At 36.1% G+C, this 21,097-nt stretch overlaps 1 protein-coding gene across 1 annotated transcript; it reads left to right on the top strand.

Annotated features, from left to right (window-relative positions):
* Positions 1-654: 654 nt before the first annotated feature.
* On the top strand, positions 655-19,799 carry LOC307174469 (uncharacterized protein). Its single transcript, XM_079898307.1, has 10 exons — positions 655-804; positions 4,271-4,531; positions 7,437-7,614; positions 9,846-10,082; positions 12,525-12,640; positions 15,925-16,072; positions 16,205-16,257; positions 16,387-16,484; positions 16,581-16,731; positions 17,106-19,799. Exons 1-10 carry the CDS (start codon positions 784-786, stop codon positions 18,441-18,443), a joined length of 2,601 nt encoding a protein of 866 aa, XP_079754433.1. The 5' UTR covers positions 655-783; the 3' UTR covers positions 18,444-19,799.
* The last annotated feature ends 1,298 nt before the right edge of the window (positions 19,800-21,097 follow it).

Below are 21,097 nucleotides of genomic sequence, written 5' to 3'. Positions count from 1 at the left end.
AAGACTATCATGAGGATATTTTGTCGTATGTTTTCAGTTTTCTGGTGTCAGCAAGAGCAGGAAAAATGAAATGTCACAGCCATTGTCTCGCGGATCACGTGGACACTCCCCCTGCTGGAGAACAAAATATAACTATTTTGCATTGTTTATTATATAAATATTTTAATATCTTTTAGCCTATACATTTAATAACAGTCTCATCTAATAGTTTCAGCAAACGACTGTACTGACCAACAAGACCCGTGTTTACAATCGGAAAATGTACATTTTTAGAGGGAAATTTCATTCAATATATTATAGACCAGACATTGTATTTTTAAACATTATATTTAAAAAATAATAACACAAAATATTAAATATGTCACGTCAGACTAGTAATGCAAATCTTTAGAGGGCTCGCTGCTTATTTTATGCATTCAAAATGGGCTATTTTATTGAAGAACAGCACGCATGCTCTGTACTGTAGGCTACATATGGATTTTGTCTTGAAATGCTGATTTCAAGGCTCCATGTTGAAATTGTGTTGTATTTCGTGATCACTGTTAGTCACTGGGTTAAATTAAACCGCGAGCATGTTTCCACAGGCAATTTTGTGTACAATGCATAACATATATTAAAGTTCTTTTGGCAAATGGAGTTAAGCCACACCTAGATCCTGCCCTATTTTCACAAAAAGGCACAAGCTTTTCTTCAGCTACGTTTATGTGTGTGCCGGTGCTGTTAGTACCCGGCTGTGTAACTTGATAGGGGGCATCGAGAGGGATAAGGGAATGTTGAGTTGCAATGGAGCAGAGTACGATACAGGTAAACTGAATTACAACTTTAAACTGTTACTTTGTTGCAGCTCAAGGCGCTCGGCGCGCGAGCTCGAAATTCGCTTTGTTTTTAAAAATTAAAATCCTATTTTTTTTAACCCGCTGTTCCCGCGACACGTCGTAATATTTGAAGTTCGCTAAAATGCCGAATTGATTCCTATCCAATAAGCCAACGAAGACTTGAAAATATTGCTTCATATTTCGCCGAGAAACTTTTATTTGTTTCGAAATGTATTTGAAATTTCCTCGACGCTGTGTGGTTTTTGTGTGACGATTTATTGTTATATCAAGAGCGCGTGCGTTTGATATTTCGATTTTTTTCGTTAATGATTAATTTCTTTGTGTCGTGTTGACTACCTAGATTCTCCCTCTTTTGCCCCCCACCCCCACATTTCACGTTTGCCAAGCAGATTTTGTTTTAATTTCTTTATTAAAAACGATACGAATCGAGCCCACGATTTTAAAGGGAAAGCTGCATTGTTAATATTCACGATCTGTCGAGACATTTTTTCGATGAAATCCCGCGAATATTAAGCCTGATTTTAAAATGAAACTTCTAGGAAGAGGTAAACTTGGTGGAGCTGCTGATTTTATTTGAGATTACTAAGTTTTTCCGTCAAACTCAAGTTATTTGATCGTTACACAAGCCGTGATGTTATTATTTTTTTAAATGTTGTATTTAGCAACAATAACATCGTTTATTTTTTTCAATGCTTTTGAAATTACAATTAAGATCATTCGTGTTGGCTAGAAATGCTAGGCTACAGCAGTAGCCTACATTTTTGTCATGATATATGAGACTTTTATGTATGTGGCAGTAGGAAGTTGGCTGAAATATGTTGTTTCACATATTGAGTGAATACCAGTATTATTAGCTTCAGAGAGCACCCGGATTGAGGATGTTGTTTATCACTGTTTTTTTATTTTATTTATTTAAGTGATTGTTTAAAAAATATAATCAATTTTCATCCTCATGATCAGCAACTCTGATACGAGTCATTTTTCATTATGCATGCTAATAAATGTAAACATTTTTGGGCTCAGTAAAAACTCCAAGGTCATTTTGGTTATTCTTTCGAAGTCTTTCTCAAGCTCCATGTAATATTTTCTTGGATTGGGATGAAACACTCACAGAAGTGCTCGTTGGAGTATATAAAGTGAAAAGTTGACAGTCACAGACGTGTATTGTGGTTTAACTGTAAGACTAGTTCTCTTTTTTTACCAGTAGGCGCTCGACATGTGGACGCCGAGTGTTGTGGCTTCTGATTGGTCGGTTTTCGGTGAAAATGTGGGTTACCAGTGGGGGTGGGGCGGGGGTGATTGACCCTCGTGAACGGGTCCTGTGATTGACATGTTGAGTTAAAGTACTGAGAGTAGGCTATGTCATGCACAGGCCACGTTCAAGAGGCAATGCAATATTACTATGGAAAACAGATGACAAACAATGTTGTGCATGTGCGAATTGTCAATTTACAAAATGCATATGGATAAATTAATTAGTTTTCATGTGCATATTGAATTATTTATCATTTTTCACTCATATTTAAATGTCGATACCAATCATGACAACGAAAACAGAAAGGTCGCCTATAGTTAAAGAGCTTAATACTTTATGATTTGTCATTGTGTTGTTAACAATGTTTGAAAATAGTTTGTAGTGCTGACATTAATAACTTTTATAGTTTAAGTTAAGATATTTACTTCAAATTATGGATTTTATCATAGTTAAAAATATAGGCTTTCATCCATACATAACCACCCTCGTAAAATATCTATTATCAAATAATCGTGTTTCAGATAAATGAATTCCCATTAGCCTTTTTGCATTATAACTTTTACAATTTAATTTGTTTTTATTATTTATTTTTAAAACTCTTTTACTATGCTAATACAACAACAATAACACATTTCAGTAAGTTATTAAAACAGCAAAAATATTGATACTATAGTATTAAAACATTATTAAAATAACATAAAATAATACATTTAAACACTATTATACATTCATGCTTTTAACCAAAAACATGTTATCAACTAAATTATCTTCAGTATGTTAAAGATAAATGAATCAAACTTAATATGTATATACATGCTGTATATTCAGTATAGCCTCCACATTTATTGTCCATTTGATATATCAAAATATCTATTATCAAATTAATTAAATTTGTTTCAGATAAATGAATTCTCATTAGCCTTTTGCATTATTTATACCTTTAACTATTTTATTTATTTGTAAATCTCTTTTAGTATGCTAATACAATAACTTTTTTAATAAGATACTACAACAACAATAGTATATTAAAACATTTTAATGTTCTAAATATAATTTAAATGAATATAGTTAAACACTATTCTACATTCATGCTTTTGACCAAAAATATGTTATCAGCCGAATTATCTTCATTATGTTGAAGATAAAATGAACCAATATATATATATATATATATATATATAAATTCTTTGAATATCACAAACAAAAACATATTTAGTTACAGTTTTTATTTTTGATAGCCGAAAACCACGTTCTGGCATCATCTCTGTGGGATTTTTATGTTTTACTTTCTGCAACTCAAATAATAGCAACATCTTTGTGTTTTTCCATTGCTATCAGGCCATTCCTAAGTAGATTAATACATTGGAATGTGTTTTCAACCATGGAAACTTTTCCAAACGATTGTGAGTGGGTTACGTGAATGATTAGTTCATGTGTAATTTGCCCCACTCTATAGGATGTTTTGGGGGAGTTTTTGTCTCCGATGTTTAGCAAAAAGCAATCCTGCTAGAAGTCGAGACGTCGAATATTTTTGTCTTAGCGCTCAGCTGATTTGAGAAGACAGCGACGCTGTCATGTGAGTCATGTGAAGGGTGTTTGCATGTGTGTTTTTGAGCTCCGTATGCATACGTTTCCTACCAGAGCTCTGACTGTTATGAAGTGTTTGTGCAACGACGACACTTCTATTTGCTTAAAATATCAGCGCAGGAGCAAATTCCAACTGAAATGAATGAATTGATGAGTTGTTTTTTAACCACAGACAGCTTGTGATCTTGTGTAGGCTAACTTAGAATTTTGTGCTCTGACTCATTAAAGAGACGGTTCACCCAAAAATAAAAATTCGGTCATTATTTACTCAGCCTCAAGTCGTTCCAAACCTGTACGAGTTTATTTCTTCAGAACACAAAAGAAGACTTTTTTTTTTTTTTTTTTCCATACTGTGGAAGTCAATGGGGTCCATAAACGGTTTGGTTACCCATATTCTTCAAAATATCTTATTTTGTGTTCAGCAGAAGAAAGAAATTTGACTTGACGCAATTTTCATTTTTGGCTGAACTGGAGGTATTTAAGATGTTTTCTCACAGCTGCACTGGATCTTTTTTTTTTTTTCTCATATGTGCGTTCAGTCGTATGTTCATTCCCTAACCTGTTTTCTTTTGTGCGCTCTTGTGTTGATCAGTGGTTAGGTGCTCCTAGCTGCCTTCGAGGCTCCTTTGCCTTTTATAAGTCAGTGGGTTGCAAGCAGGAATCCGGGGGTGCGACTCGGGTCTGGGAGCTCGGGGAGTTCTACTTCATGCGCTGTGGCCCTCAGGAGCCGGTGTGTATAGCTGAGGTCACATTGCTGTGGGAAGATCAGACGCAGCGCCGCCTGCTGGCCAGTTCTAGACTCTACTTCTTACCTGAGGACACTCCGAAGGGCAGAGCGGTGGAGCATGGAGAGGTGAGAGAGAAGAGGGAAAGATACAGAAATAACCTGTGGTTAAGGGGGAAGTGTGCATGAGCGCCACATTAATTACTGTGTATTATCAGTTTGAATGTGGATTTCCACAACGTTTTGTACATGCATAGTAATTTAACAGATTTTGCAGTTGTGTGTTGTAAACAATTTTACGTTACCAGATGTAAACCGCGCAACGACTAATTTACGCAGTCGACGTAGTCGATTACATCGATTCCAGCCCTTATACATGCATACACAGACTCTCTCACACACACACTCTCTCTCACACACACACACTCTCTTACACACTCACTCACTCACTCACTCACTCACTCACTCACTCACTCACTCACTCACTCACTCACTCTCACACACACACTCTCACTCTCACTCTCACTCTCACTCTCACTCACACACACACACTCTCACTCTCACTCTCACTCACACACACACACACAAACACGCATGTAGTATCAGTGTTGGTTGCTATGCATTTATGGCTGTGAAACGATTAATCGCATCCAAAATATAAGTTTGTGTTTACATTATATATGTGTGTACTTTGTATTATATGTGTGTACTTTGTATAAGTATTTTGTATAAATAAATATACACACATGCATGTATATATGTAAGAAATATTTGCATATATATATATATATATATATATATATATATATATATATATATATAAATAATTTTTTATTTTTTTATTTATATATAATCAATATAAATATTTTATATATAAATAACACATTTTTCATATATAAACAAACATTTATTTTGGATGTGATTAATCGTTTCACAGCCCTAATTGCATTACTAAGTAGTTACTGTAATTGAATTACTTTTCCCTTGAAAAAGTAAAGTAAGGGATTACTCTTAATTTTTCTGTTATTTATTTACAGTTACTTCTGATGTAATTGCATGAAATACTGTATAGACTATAGAACAATTCTATTTAAAACAACAGTGGATTTAACATCAATATTTATTTATGAGGGGCCGTACAAGCCAAAATCCATTCTTCTGCTGTCACACTCATACATTCTCCTTTCATACATGCATGCATTTCTACTCTCACATTCATTCTCCTTTCACATACACACATTTCTACACTCACATTCATATCATTCTCCTTTCACATACACACATTTCTACTGTCACACACATACATTCTCCTTTTACATACACACATTTCTACTCTCACATTCATATCATTCTCCTTTTACATACACACATTTCTACTGTCACACACATACATTCTCCTTTCACATACATAATTTCTACTCTCACATTCACATACATTCTTTCACATACATACATTTCTATACGCACACACACATACATTCTCCTTTCACATACATGCATTTCTATACGCACACACACATACATTCTCCTTTCACATATTTATTTATGTATATATATTTTTGGTATCCATTAATTCCTCTTTAAGCAGGAAGTCACGCTCTGACCCGGAAATACATATGCAAGACTTGCTCAGCTCTTCATCACAACTATATAATGATACTATTCAAAGTAATCTTGTTTTCTTTTCAAGTACAGTTTTTACTTTTTATTTCTGTCAGTCTCAAGATTTGTTGAGGATTCAAGAAATAGAGCAGCAGTAAATACATTGTTTACACACTTCATATTTATTCCATAACTTCAAATCAAGTATTTAACGTTTAACATTAAAATGTTTTTAATGTAACCTTCTTCCTTTAAATACTTAATACAATAATTAATTATGGAATTTTATGTTATTTATTTGATAGAATTTTTAGGGTAAGTCCTTACTGAAGTAAAAAAAAAAAAAAAAAGAAACATTAACAAAAATATGTGCATTTTTTTATTTTCAGCTTTGTTTTATTATTTTCAACTTTGATAATAAGAACCTTTAATAATTGTGCACCAATAATTATGACTGAGCACCAAATCTGCATATTAGAATGATTTATAAAATATCATAAGAACTGTTACCAAAGGCTTTTTTTTTTTTTTTTTGCCAAGTAGTTTACAATCCAATGATGGACAATAAACGCATGCACTCTACAAGACTTTAAGAAAAGGTTCTATAAAAATTATTATTGGTGCCTTAATTATTTAAAACATTAATAGATATATAGAAATTATGTGATAATACTTATTAGGATTAAGTGTTGTCTCTTGAATGTGGCCTGAGAATGACATGCAAAAGAATGTAAAATCAAATCCCTCTTTCTGTGGTATACAACTGAAAAAGTATGATGATTAACTAGCGATATTTTTAGTAACAGAATGATTGAAGGGGCTCTTATTACTCTAAACATAGAATGAAGAAGAGTTTTTGAATTAGTAATGAACATAAACTAGTTCTTTTTTAGTTTATTTAGGAGAATCCAGTCATATGCGGACCACAACTTGCAAGACTCCTCTCAGATTCGTTCATCTGAAGTTGAAAGATACTCATTCATTTGCTGTAAGAAGCAGTCATGGCTAAACTAGACAGAGTTTTAAACAATGTCCCTTGCAATGTTTTACTTCTTCATAATGTGTTTAGAACAAAAGGCCATTTTGTAACAAAATAAATGAGTAAGGAGAAATACTAAAGCTTTTCAGGGTTTTCATTGTATACAATAGAATGTGAGAATGTCGCATAGATAAGCATCTAAATGTCAACTGGGCTTTTACTCCTCTTTTTCTTTTAAAGCGGTTGATTGGTTGGTTGTTTTTGCCTGAGGTTATGCGTCTCTTGTTTACTAGTATAGCATAGGAAAAAGGGAGAGGCTTCTCTAGCATTCGCTAAAGGTGTTCAAATACTTCAGGCCATTAAGCCAAACCCGATCCTGCCTGTAAGCTCATGTGAAGGTATGAGATGCGTCGTTTCGTCCTGTAGACGTTTACTTTGCATTTCTTTGCGCAGGATGAAGTCCTCGCTGTATCAAAAAAGATTGTAGTCAGAGTGGAGGATCTGGTGAAGTGGACTTGTCGGGAACCGCCACAGTGGAAGCCCAGCAGTCCAAACGTTCACGAGCCTCTGATAAGGTCTGATGGCTCACAAGATGCTAGTTCTCCACAGGAAGGAAAAACAGAGAGTGACGGTGAGTAATGAAAAATCCTGAACTGCATTTTTGTTTCTTTAAAAAAGAAAGTTCGATACAATGTACTCATTGTGTTCATGTTGTATTGCAAAACACTTGCTGATATTGAGGTGGGATATGGGTTAGGACAGGTTTAAGGGTGGGTTAAGGGGTCAACAGTGTAATTATAGATGTAAATACATGCAGGTGTTTATTAAAATATAAGTGCAATGTAAAAACATGTATGTACACTAAGTGCATTGCATCAAATTATTAATTTAAATGTTGTTATTATATAGTAGTTAAAGACACTTAATATAAAGTGGGTCCTTTATCAGCTTGGCTCATGAATATTAAATGTGTTGTCTTGTAATTAATATTCAACAGGCCCAGGTGTCTTACCTTATTTGTTGAGAGGCAGATTGACATGAATGTTGACTGGAATTTTTCATTTTATGTATTTTGTTTACTCTTGATGAAGAATTATTGACACGTACATTTTTTTATCGTTTTCTGTTGTATTGAGTTTATATATATATATATACAGTGCTATGCATAAGTTTAGGCAACCATGCTAAAGTTGACTAAAAAGAGGAATAAAAAATCATATTTTGCAAATTTAACTTAATGCCTTATTTTAAAAAATTAGGAAAAATCCAACCTTTAAGGACACCAATTTTCTTTGTGAATGAATAATGTATCGTAAATAAATAAATGTTCTTCCTTAAAAAACAGGGTGCATAAGTTTGGGCACCACTATGTTAAATTCCCATAGAGGCAGGCAGATTTTTATTTTTAAGTATTTTTTAACATTTTTTTTAGGATACTATGCATCCTGATAAAGTTCCCTTGGCCTTTGGAATTAAAATAGCCCCACATCATCACATAGCCTTCACCATACCTAGAGATTGGCATGGAGTACTTTCCATAAGATCATCTCTCAATGCAAATCAAACCAGCTATAACTGAAATAAAACCATGGCAATCTCTAGGTATGGTGAATGCTATGTGATGATGTGGGGCTATTTTAATTCCAAAGGCCAAGGGAACTTTATCAGGATGCATAGTATCCTAAAAAAATTTTTTTTAAAATACTTAAAAATAAAAATCTGCCTGCCTCTATGGGAATTTAACATAGTGGTGCCCAAACTTATGCACCCTGTTTTTTAAGGAAGAACATTTATTTATTTACGATACATTATTCATTCACAAAGAAAATTGGTGTCCTTAAAGGTTGGATTTTTCCTAATTTTTTAAAATAAGGCATTAAGTTAAATTTGCAAAATATGATTTTTTTATTCCTCTTTTTAGTCAACTTTAGCATGGTTGCCTAAACTTATGCATAGCACTGTATATATATATCAATTTTTTTTTTTTTTTTTTTTTTTTTTTTTAATTAGCTTTCAATTGAATTAGCTTTCAATTTTTTTATTAATTTTGTGTGCTTTTGTCATTTTTTTATTTATTTATTTCTTATATTTATACTCACCTTAATTCTTTATTTCAGTTTTAGTTTTATTTAGCTTAAGTTGAAGAACTAAAATCATGGGAGTTTTAATTTGTTTTTTTTTTTTGTTTTTTTCCTTTTGAGATTTTCATCCAAATTTTTGTTTTATCTCAGCTTTATTTCAATTAAGCAACCATTTTTAATAGTTTTAGTTTTGGTTAATACCTGCAAAATCGCAAAGTACATCTTGCCTTATTTTCTTATGAAACTTGTGTTGTTTGAGTTAGGCTTTTGTCAGGAAGTGAATAAAGAGGAAGGCTTGTGAAATTGTCCATTGTGTCTGTTTTTCAGCCTAAAGGCAACTCAACGCACGTCACATTATAGTTAAGTATAAATAAGAGTGAAATGTGTGAATAGGAACTTGTAGGCAGCATTTTGTGAGATTGTGATCGAATAGAAATGACATTTTAAAAGTTTACTATTTTTAAAATAAAAACAGAGAACTGCTTTTCATTTCAGGGGGGACCCGAAAGGGAATCATTCAGATTATTGTGATTCAGCTTACAAAAATGTAAAAATGCCTTATTCATAATATTTTGCAAACAGAACCCTGGAGTGTGATAATATAGTCAAGCCCAGGGATTGTAGCTAATATTGAATGAGTATATTTTCTATTTAAATATATCTGGGTTTTTATGCACGTGAGCATTAAAGCTGTTGTGAGGGTGTTGTTGACACTGGTACTGATCATTATTTGAACGTAGGCTAATGTATGGACTGACTCTTGTTTTGTGTTCTCTTTCAGACGAGTCTCTAGAAGTACAGCAGAAGGTGAAGGTCCTCAGTTACCCCCAGTACTGCCGCTTCCGTTCCCTTCAAAGCCGCGTCCCAGATCAGGCTAGCTGCCCTGGTCTGCAGGACCCCCATCTGCTGGCTCTGGGGGGAATAAAAGTGGCCCTCCAAAACACACGAGTCCTCTACTGTCGGGATACCTTCAACCACCCTACTCTAGACAGCAATGCTAGCATACTGACACAGCTTGGTGAGTAATGCACTCTTGCTGGATTGTGACAGGGCTAGGTTAAAAATATTGATTTCTCGATTTTAATCAACTCTCATTTGAATGAACCCCAAGAATTAGGGATGCACCGAAATTTGGCCTCCGAAAATGCGTGTCTGTAAAGATAAACAGAGCAGAGTCTGTCACGGACCCATTTTTAACCGTGCCCCGATTAATCAAGATTGAGATCGAATGAAATGAAATCGAATCTCAAGCTTGTGAATCTTAATCGAATCATAACATTTTGTGTCAATACCCAGCCCTATTATCCATAAACGTTGCTGTGATGTGGCAGGCCAATTCAGTTGTCAAACATGTAGACAGTTAACTAAATTAAAGACAACCAAAATGACTATTAGATCAATTGGGTGGTAAAACAAAAGGCTGATTTGTGAGTTTTAGGGTTGTCAAAAGTACCAGTACTTCAGTATTAGGTCGTTACTTAAACTTTAAAAGCATAACGGCACCAGCCTTTCTGCAGTACCAGTAGTACCAAGCACCGAGTCAATCCGTTACCCCCGATAGGCGGCCGCTTTCAAACGCTTCCATGCATATTTGTGTAAGCGCTCTGGTAAGACCGTCAAAGGTTTCTATTTACAATGTGCTTTTGCAGTATTGAACTTTTTAGCCAATCACAGACACGTTTGTTGAGTGCATGGACGTAATGGGCTTAGACAGAATAAGTTAGTTAGTATGGCTCAATACGCCAGAGTTTGCACAGTGTGAGCTCCAACCACCAAAGTATAAAGATGCTGTAAATAACAGATTAATTGTGCAATATAGACTGCAGTCCGTGAGCTTGCGCCGTGGCCGAACTGAAGAGATATCAGTTTCACTGACTAAAAAGGAACAGCTCTTTGTTCGCTTTCTATACATAACCCATTCATCATTTTTCATGCTGCTAAGTACACACCGCAAAGCATAATAAAACGAGGGACTGAATTTGAAATTGGGATGTTTGACAACAGATTGTACAAAAAAAAATCTGGTATGTCAAAATAGATCTGTGCATAAGTGCAGTAGACCTGCTACTTGTTCTGTTACCTGGAAAGTTTCTTCATTTTTAAATGTATTACTAACTTTTAATTAATTTTTTTTGGTGCAATGTTTATTTAACTGAACAATACTTGAAGGCTACATACTAATGTTTTAATGAGGCATGCACCAATGAATCGGCCGATAAATAAACTATTTTATCCATCAGACAAATTTAGAGCTGTTAAAGAAAATGAACGCATTAACAGTTTAAAAGAATGCAACGTTAAATCAGGCTCTATCTGACCCTATGAATCACCCGTAGTTCAAGCCAGGGTTGCCAGGTCCACTGTTTTTTAATCGCTTTGTGCTTTATTTCTGATTAGAAAAGTTTAGCTTTAATATGATGTCCTTTTTATCATGAAATAAAAAAATGATTGGCGTTTTGATGCTCTTAAATGTGAAGTTTCAGATCCCTGTTGTGAAGTTACAGATCCCTGTTGCGTAGTTAAAGCAACAGCGCGGAGGACGTCATGTCTTCCTCTATAATACATATATAGAGCGAAATGGAACAAATAAAAAAACCATGAACATTAAAAGGCATGTTGAACGATACAGTGCAACTTACCGCTCTAGTAATCGCTCTTGTGTTTCAACCTTGGAAAGAAGTCAATAAAACGGCTTGTGAACAATGCCACTTAATGTTCTGTTAACCTCAGGAAAGTTAGCTAATGTTCACAGTTCATTAGTGAGCTATACAAAAGCACTAGAGAGGCGCTTATTTACTGTTAATTATACATGTATGTTTTAATAAATTAGTCATGAAGACACGTTTATGTAAACTACCTTATGTGTAAGTGAGCTGGAGCTTATTTACTGTTAATTATACATGTGTTTGAATAAATTAGTCATGAAGACGCATGTTTATGAAAACTACCTCATGTGCAACGGAGCTGTATACAAACATTTCAGTTGTTATTTTAGTGTAATTGTTATATCTGAAAATGCATTTCAGTTGAATATAGTATTTTAACCTCTAATATTACAGTAATGTACCATATGAGAGGGTTCCCTGTATCGTAAAAATATGTAAAAAGAAAACGTTACAATGGTATTTAACTAGAAAGGAGTGAGTTAAATATTGTATTAGTTTGTACTTTATTAACATTGAGAAAAGTGGAATTTCACTTGTGGTATTCATGTAGAAAACCCTAATATGTAGTTTGTATTCTCTTACAGTATTTGAACTCAAAACAAATGGCTGTTTTATTAGTTGTATTTCATTGTACTAATGGCACTGAGGTCTTTAATAATATCCAGACTACACACTACAGGAAATAATCAAATGGGACTGTTCACTTTGTTTTGTGAAATGATTTTGCATGTTATGACAAAAAGCTAAAAAAGGTAAGTACTGTTGACTAAAGATGATATATGTTTCTGTCCCAGGATGCTCCTCTCTCAGTCTGAAGGGGAGACCTCGTAAAAGAAAGGGCAGGGATGGCCAAGGATCCGATCAGCTAAACAATAACAATTTATCAGAGTCATGGATGGAAAGAATGAAGGTATGCTGTGGAGTTTGCTACTCGATTTGTTCTATAGACTTGTTTATGAATACAGATCTGATGGCCAAACAGGATGTTTTAAGATTTTGAACAAATAGTGAAGAATACTGTGATGTCACTGAGTGCTTCCTGTTTTGTTTTAACTTTGAGATCTTGACTTCCTTTCACACCATTTGTGACACTGTTTGCCAATTGTATCATAATTTTAGGTTTTAAAAAAAACTGTGGGTAAAAATGTATTTTATATTCTATGAAAGAGTTAAAAGCCAATTAATAAACAATCCTGATCATAGATTAATCAACATTACAACAATTGAAAATAAAAAATATACAAGGCTGATAATACTGTATTAAATACACTTTATTTGAGAACACTGCGGTTTTCCATGCTTCTAACTATCTATACTAATATCCAATGTTAAATATTGTAAGGTGAGTAGCTAGTTAGCCAGGGTTGGCAACTTTTGAGTTTAGTTTGGAGCGAGAATTATTATTTTATTATTATTTATTTATTATTTTTAAATATATACAATAAGTGTATAGTCAAAACATTCGCTAAGTAAACAGAATTTCATTAAGTTTAGTTACAACATGTTTACATGTTACAATAACTGGTCTACTGTTTTTATAAGTGCTTAAAACAAATTTCACAAATTCAATTCATAAGCTTGCGATACGATTCTGATCTTGAGTCAATATCGATTCAATTGGATAAATATCAGGTACAGTAGCTACATGTTCATTTTTCTCAAGGAAAAAATCTCTTAACTAATGCTTTAAACAAACATGCACTGCCTGCAGATATTTTTTTCTTACACTTAAAAGGCGATTTACACCTTTACAAATCTTCTCTTGCGCATGCAAATTGAATTTACGCTTGCAAACTTATGTACACTTTCACAAATCTTACCCTGCGTATGCGATTCTTTATGGCATCATATTACTTCATAGTAGACCTCCTGGGAAAACTGTTTCTACTGGAAGAGGTGTTAGTGTTAGCGCCAGTAGGGGGCGCTGCTCACCCTGGCCTGGGGTCTGTGTTGGTCCTAACGCCCCAATATAGTGATGGGGACACTATACTGTCAAAAAAGATTGGATGAGACGTTAAAGGAGAACTCCGGTCAATTTTAACATTGAGCTCATTTTTTTGTACATTTGGAGTGCTGTCAATACAGAGAACAATGACAAAAATCGGTGTTGCCTACACCGAGTTATTCTATTTTTAAAATTTGCACCCTGTTGACTTCAATGGGGCAAGTACTAAACCTGCTTTTAGCCTCTTAACATCCTTGATGTGTCATTACAAGTGCACAGAAAATGTGAGTGATTCCTTCTGAGTGAACACGAGTGAGTCTGACTGCAGTAGATGTGAAAGATATGTATAAAAATGATGTTATTTAAGCCAGCGCAAATACCTTTGTTTACATTCTGTTTTTCGGTTGAAGTCCAAAGTAGTCGATTGCCGAGTTCACGCGCGTGATCATAGGTATTAAACCTATGCGTGTGAACTCTGCAATCGACTACTTTGGACTTCAACCGAAAAACAGGATGTAAACAGGTATTTGCGCTGGCTTAAATAACATCATTTTTATAATGAGCTCAATGTTAAAATTGACCGGAGTTCTCCTTTAAACTGCCAAAATTTGCCCACTGGCCTCTGTTCATTATGGCCTCCTAATTATCTCCACATAAACCAATTGGCTTCATCACTGTCTCCTCTCCACCAGTAAGCTGGTGTGTGGTGGGCGTTCTGGTGCAATATGGCTGCCGTCACATCATCCAGGTACATTGGTGATGGTTGAGGAGATTCCCCATTCTATGTAAAGCGCTTTGAGTACCCAGAAAAGCACTATATAAATGTCACAAATTATTATTATTATTACAGGGAGCCCTGTCAGCTGATATTATTATTATTATTATTATTATTAAAGGTTAAAATTAACAACTCAAATTAATATTAGTTGCCTTAGAACTAATATTATTAATATTAGTTACCCTTAGGGATGCACAATAAATTGGTCAGCATGTCGGTATCGGCCGATATATGTTTGTTTTTTAATGTAATCTTTATCGGCCTGAAAATAATTTTTGAAAAAAAAAAAATTGGCTGCTATATTTATTAAAGCCGATAAATGTATTATTTCCTTCAACTGAGACACTTTTCGCTATGATGTTTTTGAATTGCTTGAAATATGATTGGAATCACTTCGAAAATGGAAAACACTGACTTGCGATGCAAATGTTGCACTTAACTGTCATGTAGGCTATATAAAATTATAATGAGAAAATTATAATTGTGTGCTTGGGACATGGGTTTTAATGGTGAGACTTTTGTCTTTGTAATCCACTCTCAAAAGTTATATAATAACTTGGATTTAGATTTATCGGCCAAGATATCATTTATCAGCTTTCAAATATAAAGAATTATTGGTTATCGGTATCGGCATCCCTAGTTACCGTGTAAATCTGCTTTGTGTACAAATACTACGTTTCTCAATGCAGTCTAAACATCTTCGGTGATTGACGTGCAGGTGGGGGTCAGCAGCTTTTATACAGTGACCCTGCATGATGTGGGGAAAATGTGATTGGTACAAACTGGTCCAATCAAGAGGTTGTAGGTCTTCATTGGTTTAATTAAAACCCATACCTTGTCAATACATGTGTTTGACTCATACGCCAAACAGTATGTGCAGCACTCTGACTTTTAATTTGGCGTGAGATTTACTTGGGCAGCGTGAGACAGAGCCTGAAAGCTTGTGTCACGCCAAATGTGTGAGAGTTGGCAACCCTGAGTTTAGCCAATGTTAGCTAACATCACCTATCCCGCTAGCTAGCTGGCCTGCAAAACTTCAAAACAGCTTTGCTTGCTGGGTAGTATGGATTATTTTAAAAGCTCAAATTACAATTGCCTCTATAAAAATATGTGCCATTTCTTAGCAACCTCAAGCTTTGAATTGGATTTTAACGTCCAAAACCTGATTGGTCCGGTCACATTTACCACTTTTGATTGAATTTTCGGGGGCAAAATCAAGACATTTTAATAGAAATCCAATTGGACATGCAGATTTGCCGCGTTCACCAGGAGAAAGTTGCTCGGTCTGAGTGACTTATGCACGAGCTGTGATTCATACATCGCTACACTATTGATAGGCAACGTACCTTTTATTTGCTCACAAAATCTTCTAATGTGAATGTACGTGCCTTAATGTTTCGATCTGTTGCTATCAATTTGTTATTGTAGGAAAGATCTTCTAATGTGTTGTAACTTTTTTTTTTCCCTGTAGGAGAATGTGATGGGCAGTGTGGAGATGCATTGGGATGGGAACTGGCTCCCACATCCAGAAGAGCAGCTCTTCCTGGATCAGCTATTTATCTTTATGGAGCGGAGGGGTTCCCCTATAAGCAAAGTTCCCAACCTGGGTTTCAAAAAGAGTATGTATGCATATGACTGCTTTTACATGTGAAAAAAATTGAGCACCAGTCACTCACTAGAATAATTTCTCTGTAGTTTTTTTTCCACCTTAACTTATTAATTAACCAAGCCGTTTTCCTATTTGCCCACAGTTGACCTTTTCCTCATGTATTCAGTTGTAAAAAGACTGGGGGGATATGAGAGGGTAAGTTTGTCATGTCGTTTCATTACTTGGCCCTGCTGAGTAAGCTGTAATCCATCATAATGGAATGAAAGCATTAGCGGTGAGCTCAGTAGTGTGAGTCAGAACCATTGTCCTCCCCATCGCCTGCAGGTGACATCGCACCGTTTGTGGAAGACCGTGTACAATGAGTTGGGTGGAAGCCCAGGCAGCACCAGCGCTGCCACCTGCACAAGGAGGCATTATGAAAGGTGAGCGTGAAGCTCTGATTACAGCAACAATTAATTCCTGCTGCTTCAGAGGGCTTTTCTCATCTAACTGAATGCCCACTTTCAATCAAATTCTAGGCTGATGCTCCCTTATGAGTTGTATGTAAGGGGAGAAAACCCAGAACTTGGCAAGCCCAGAGCTACATCTTTCTCACCCACTACCATCAAAAAGACTGTACGGGGCAGAGGGGTGTCAAACAGCCCAAAAAAGAATGCAGTTACAAACCAGGTGAGGGTTTTATTTTCTGTAGCACTAGAAAAGGGAAATGCTGACCCTTTTTTGTTCGGTATATGCAAGATCTCTAATGTTTATAATGTTTAGTCCATATTGGATCTGATTATGGTTTAAGAACCAGGCTTTGTTCATATATGCCATTTGTCTGATATATATTATGCCACACTAATGTAGAAAAAAACTATTTAAATAATTGTGCAGCAACCTCAAACAAAGCTCCAAAAGGTTTGAGGTCACAAATTTTGGTAAATCCAGTGATTTCTTTATTCTCAGAAACGCTTCCCGGTACTTCGTAAGCTTTGTTTTCAGACCGACTAATAAAATGAGCATAACTAAGATTGCCTTTCTTTGCCCTACTACTTTTTTAGGCCTCACCGCCAGATGGTGTTGTTGTTGTTGTACGGAAAAGAGGAAGACCACCTGGAAAACGCAATGCTAAAGTTCTGGCCAGAGGCAGAGTTGGAAGACCGCCCTTGCATCCCAAACCTCCCTCAGAGCAACCAGAAAGACCCCATCAGGAAATCGTGCAGCCATTGACTATTTTTCAAGAACTGAAGCTCACCAACCATCCTCATGGCCAAGGTCTGTCCCTTGTACCCTCTAATACGGTGCTCCACCAACCCGTACTGGGACGAGATGTGAAGACGGAGACTGTAGAACCTCAAGCTCCCTCTTTTCTGTCGATTCCTTGCAAGTTGCTGGCAGGTGGTTCCCTTGAAGGATTCAGTCCCACTAAAGGACTGTGTCCTTTGGACCTCTTTAGAGCCCGTCTCGGCCTCAATGGAGTGAGTGCTCATGAGGTAACTCCTCAAGATTCTTCCACACCCCACCAGACAATTATGGTCCATCAGCCCAAAGTCAGTACACCCGAGACCCCTGAGAGTCTCCAGCACCAGTGTTCAGGGTGTAGTTTGGATGCCTCTTCCCAAAACGGAGGACTGGCCATGACCAGAGCTCCCCTGCCCCCTCTTAGGATCCTTCCGCTTGACATCGGCTGTAGCCTACAGTTGCGTCAACTGATGCGCACCCGTCTTGGCTCGACACACATGAACACTTTCACCAAGAGACTTTCCGAAGTTCTGGCTCAGGATCTTGGCAAGACCTCCCAACCCAACGGGAGTGCACCTCAAGATCAATCCCTTCCACTGAACCTGAGCAAGAGAGCCATTACCAAGAGGTCTGCTGGAGACATGGAGTTCACAGAACTGCAAGGTCGGGATGTCCAGTCTATGACCAAGAGACCAAAGGTGGAAACTGAGGATCTCGGAGCATCTCTAAAGTGGAATGGCATGTCCTTTCTGGTGCCTTTGAACCAAGATGAGCCAGCTGATCTTAGCTCTCCTAGCAGGGCCAGAGCTTTAGTTCAGGACAGGACCAATGTGGCTTTGACTCTTCCCGAAGCCACTTGTTTCTCTTTAGTGCCCAAATTGGATGTCCCCCTTGAAAATCCCTACAGTATTGGTGCTTCCCCAGACTCTCTACCTTGTATTTATCACATGAATCAAGGGGAAGACAAGACCAGCGTAAGCACAGTGACAGTTAAGAAAGAACCAGAGAGCGCATCTCTGGATCCAAATCTAGAACCTCAATCAAACAGTGACCTCTACTCGCAGCGTGTACCTACTGATGATCTCAAAGAGTCGGATGCAGTTTCCTCTCTCAAAGTACTCTCTAGTTCCCTCCTTTCGAAGCCATCTAGCTGTTAGCATGCAGGCATGGGAGCGTTACTAACTCTTGCATACTTTATCACTCCTCTCTGCTCTGCCTTTCCTGCAAACACGTTTGTGTTGTGTATGATCAAAGAGACAGTCCCGCAGATGCACTGCTATCTGCTAATTACCTGCTTTTAAAACACTACTAAACTTTGAACTGATGCAGGTGGCCATGGGTTTTTACCAAAGATAAGGTGCCTTGAACTTGATTATTCTATATTTTAGTACTTTTTAAGTTGAAACATATGCTGTAGATAGTGGATCATCAAGTGGCCAGCCAATAAAGGACATTTAATATGACTCATGGAGCATTTGATTTCTTAAAAAAAAAAAAAATACAGGTATTTAAGAGAAACATGGACACAGAATCTGGGTCTGGTTACTGTTGAATCCAGATATCAAAAACATTGGGACATCATTGCAGAAGATTTGGTCAGCTACTGTACTTTTTCAATAGGCATAAATTGCTTTGTTTATAAATGGTAATTTGCTTTCATTTTATGATAAAGCAGTGTCATTTTGTGGGTGTAGGTCATACTCTCAGTTATTATTTATGTTTTACACCTTTATCTAGGTTCTTCTTTACTGTTCTTAGGCAGTGTGAATTATTATTATTATTATTTCTTTTTTTTTTCTCTCTCTTCTCTGTGTATTTGTTGAACCTTGCTATTTAAGAAATGGGCTCCATATGACCTCTGTGCTGGATCTTATCATTATTTTCCCTAGCTACTCATTTTAGAAACAATGTACTGTATTGTGCAAATGGTATGCATATTTTGGGTCCCAATGCAAATTTTCTTTTTGTTTTTCTTTTATCATTTAAAAATGCATTTTAATAACATATAGTCATATATTGTAGTTAATTACTATTTGTGTTCCTGATAAACCATCGAATGGTTTACCACAGACATCATTGATATGTGTTTACAGAGAGACTGATGTAGAACTGCCTGTTGTGAGAAAATGGGTTACTTAATTTGCTTTTCACTCCTCCTAGACCGACCTCTTGATGCAATGTATTTCACAGGTTTACAGATGACAAATTATATTTAATAATTTTCACTCGGTTTGCTAATGATTAATTACTTGTGTAAAACACATTTGTATGATCATTCTTTATTATTCTGTTGGTTGTATTTTTCTTTCATTTAATTTCTGTACTTGAAAGGCAGCCAAACAGAACGTTAATCCCTATTTAATGTTCTATAAACTGTTGTAATACCACCAGGTTAAAAAAAATTATAATTCTTTTCTTATTTTGCATGCTATGCTAATGGAACATGGACTCTGTGACAGATTGTCACTGCAGACATGTTTAAACACTGAATATTTATAATAAAAAAATATGTACTTGCATGCTGTTATTTTAATTGCTGAAAGATTCTTACACTTTAAAGAGATCACATAATTTATTATTTTACTGTAGAAACTATAGCTATTGTAAAATAAATGATTGTGATCTTTAAAGTGGCAGAAGCTTTGTCATTTCATTTTATTTATTTGACAGTGGGGGCTAAATAGATGGTCATTCATGTAAAAAATAATTTAGTGAGGGCTAATGTGTTCAGTGGATTGTAGCCTACTTTGGTTAAAAACATTTTCGATTTGTTCAACTGACAAAACGCCTTTCCAAAAAACTTCAAATAGAGGTGTGAGCTTTGAAAATTGGATGTGATCTAGTACCTTTTATACAGCGCATGAAAACGGTAAATCTCTCCCTCACAGCTTTGCTTTCATTTGCGTAAGATTCAATATGGCTTCTTGCCCATTTAAGGTCTACTGCGGGATTTATGGTAGTAACAAACTGCATTAACCACACAGTGTATGGTAATTTTTGAAAGGGGAGGGCACTCTCAACTTTCTGTTGCAGCAGCCTGTGGCCACCAGGGTGCGACATCATGTCGTGTTTAAAGGCTATCCAACAACCTCTTACCAATATTGAACTTCCAAACATAAAGATTAACACATTTTCAGGCTTAATCAACATTTGCTACAAAGCTGATTTGTCTTTCTGGGATTTGATATAGATTCCTAGACCAGTCCTGTAGATGCAAACTAGTCAAATTTGACTCAATCTAGAAAGTACTTAAGATAAGATGAAATACTAGACGCAGTCTTTCATGAGAGGATTTTTGTTGTAGGACTGAATAAATTGCATGGTTCCCCTCCCCTCTCCTTTAATTTTTTGGACATAACCCACGGGTCTTTCCGCTGGTCAGGCTCTTTGTTTTAACTTAAAAGGCTCTCCATGGGTCTCGCTTTCATATGTCTGGTATGTGGATTGTATTTTCACAGAGCTGCTGTGCTGGTTTAACCCTTTACAACCATCTAACATATTACTAACTCTTACTTTCAAATATTTGAAATCCAAACTAAACTGCAAACATGAAAGTATTTGCATGCACAAAGACGTGAGGGTAGTCTTTTCTTCCTTATTGTGCCGTATATCAAGAGTAAGCGGCTTCTCGAACAAGGAAAGATGTAGGGTGGGACTTGATTTGCATTTTAAGTATACTATGCTTAATGGTTAAAGAGTCCAGACTGATAACCCGAAGGTCGTGGGTTAGATTCTCAACACCGGCAGGAAACCACTGAGATGCCCTTGAGCAAGACACCTAACCCCCAATCGCTCCCCAGGCGCCACAGCA

Source organism: Squalius cephalus (assembly GCF_949319135.1).
Source record: "Squalius cephalus genome assembly, chromosome: 17".
NCBI lineage: Eukaryota > Metazoa > Chordata > Actinopteri > Cypriniformes > Leuciscidae > Squalius > Squalius cephalus.
This window is presented reverse-complemented; position numbering and strand designations above follow the sequence as displayed.

Bases quoted from the DNA above. Each gene is read 5' to 3' on its own strand.
- LOC307174469 (XM_079898307.1), top strand. From the start codon at position 784: ATGGAGCAGAGTACGATACAG. The intron at 16,073-16,204 runs GTATGTATGCAT...ATTTGCCCACAG, and splicing joins CAACCTGGGTTTCAAAAAGA to TTGACCTTTTCCTCATGTAT. The intron at 16,485-16,580 runs GTGAGCGTGAAG...ATCAAATTCTAG, and splicing joins ACAAGGAGGCATTATGAAAG to GCTGATGCTCCCTTATGAGT.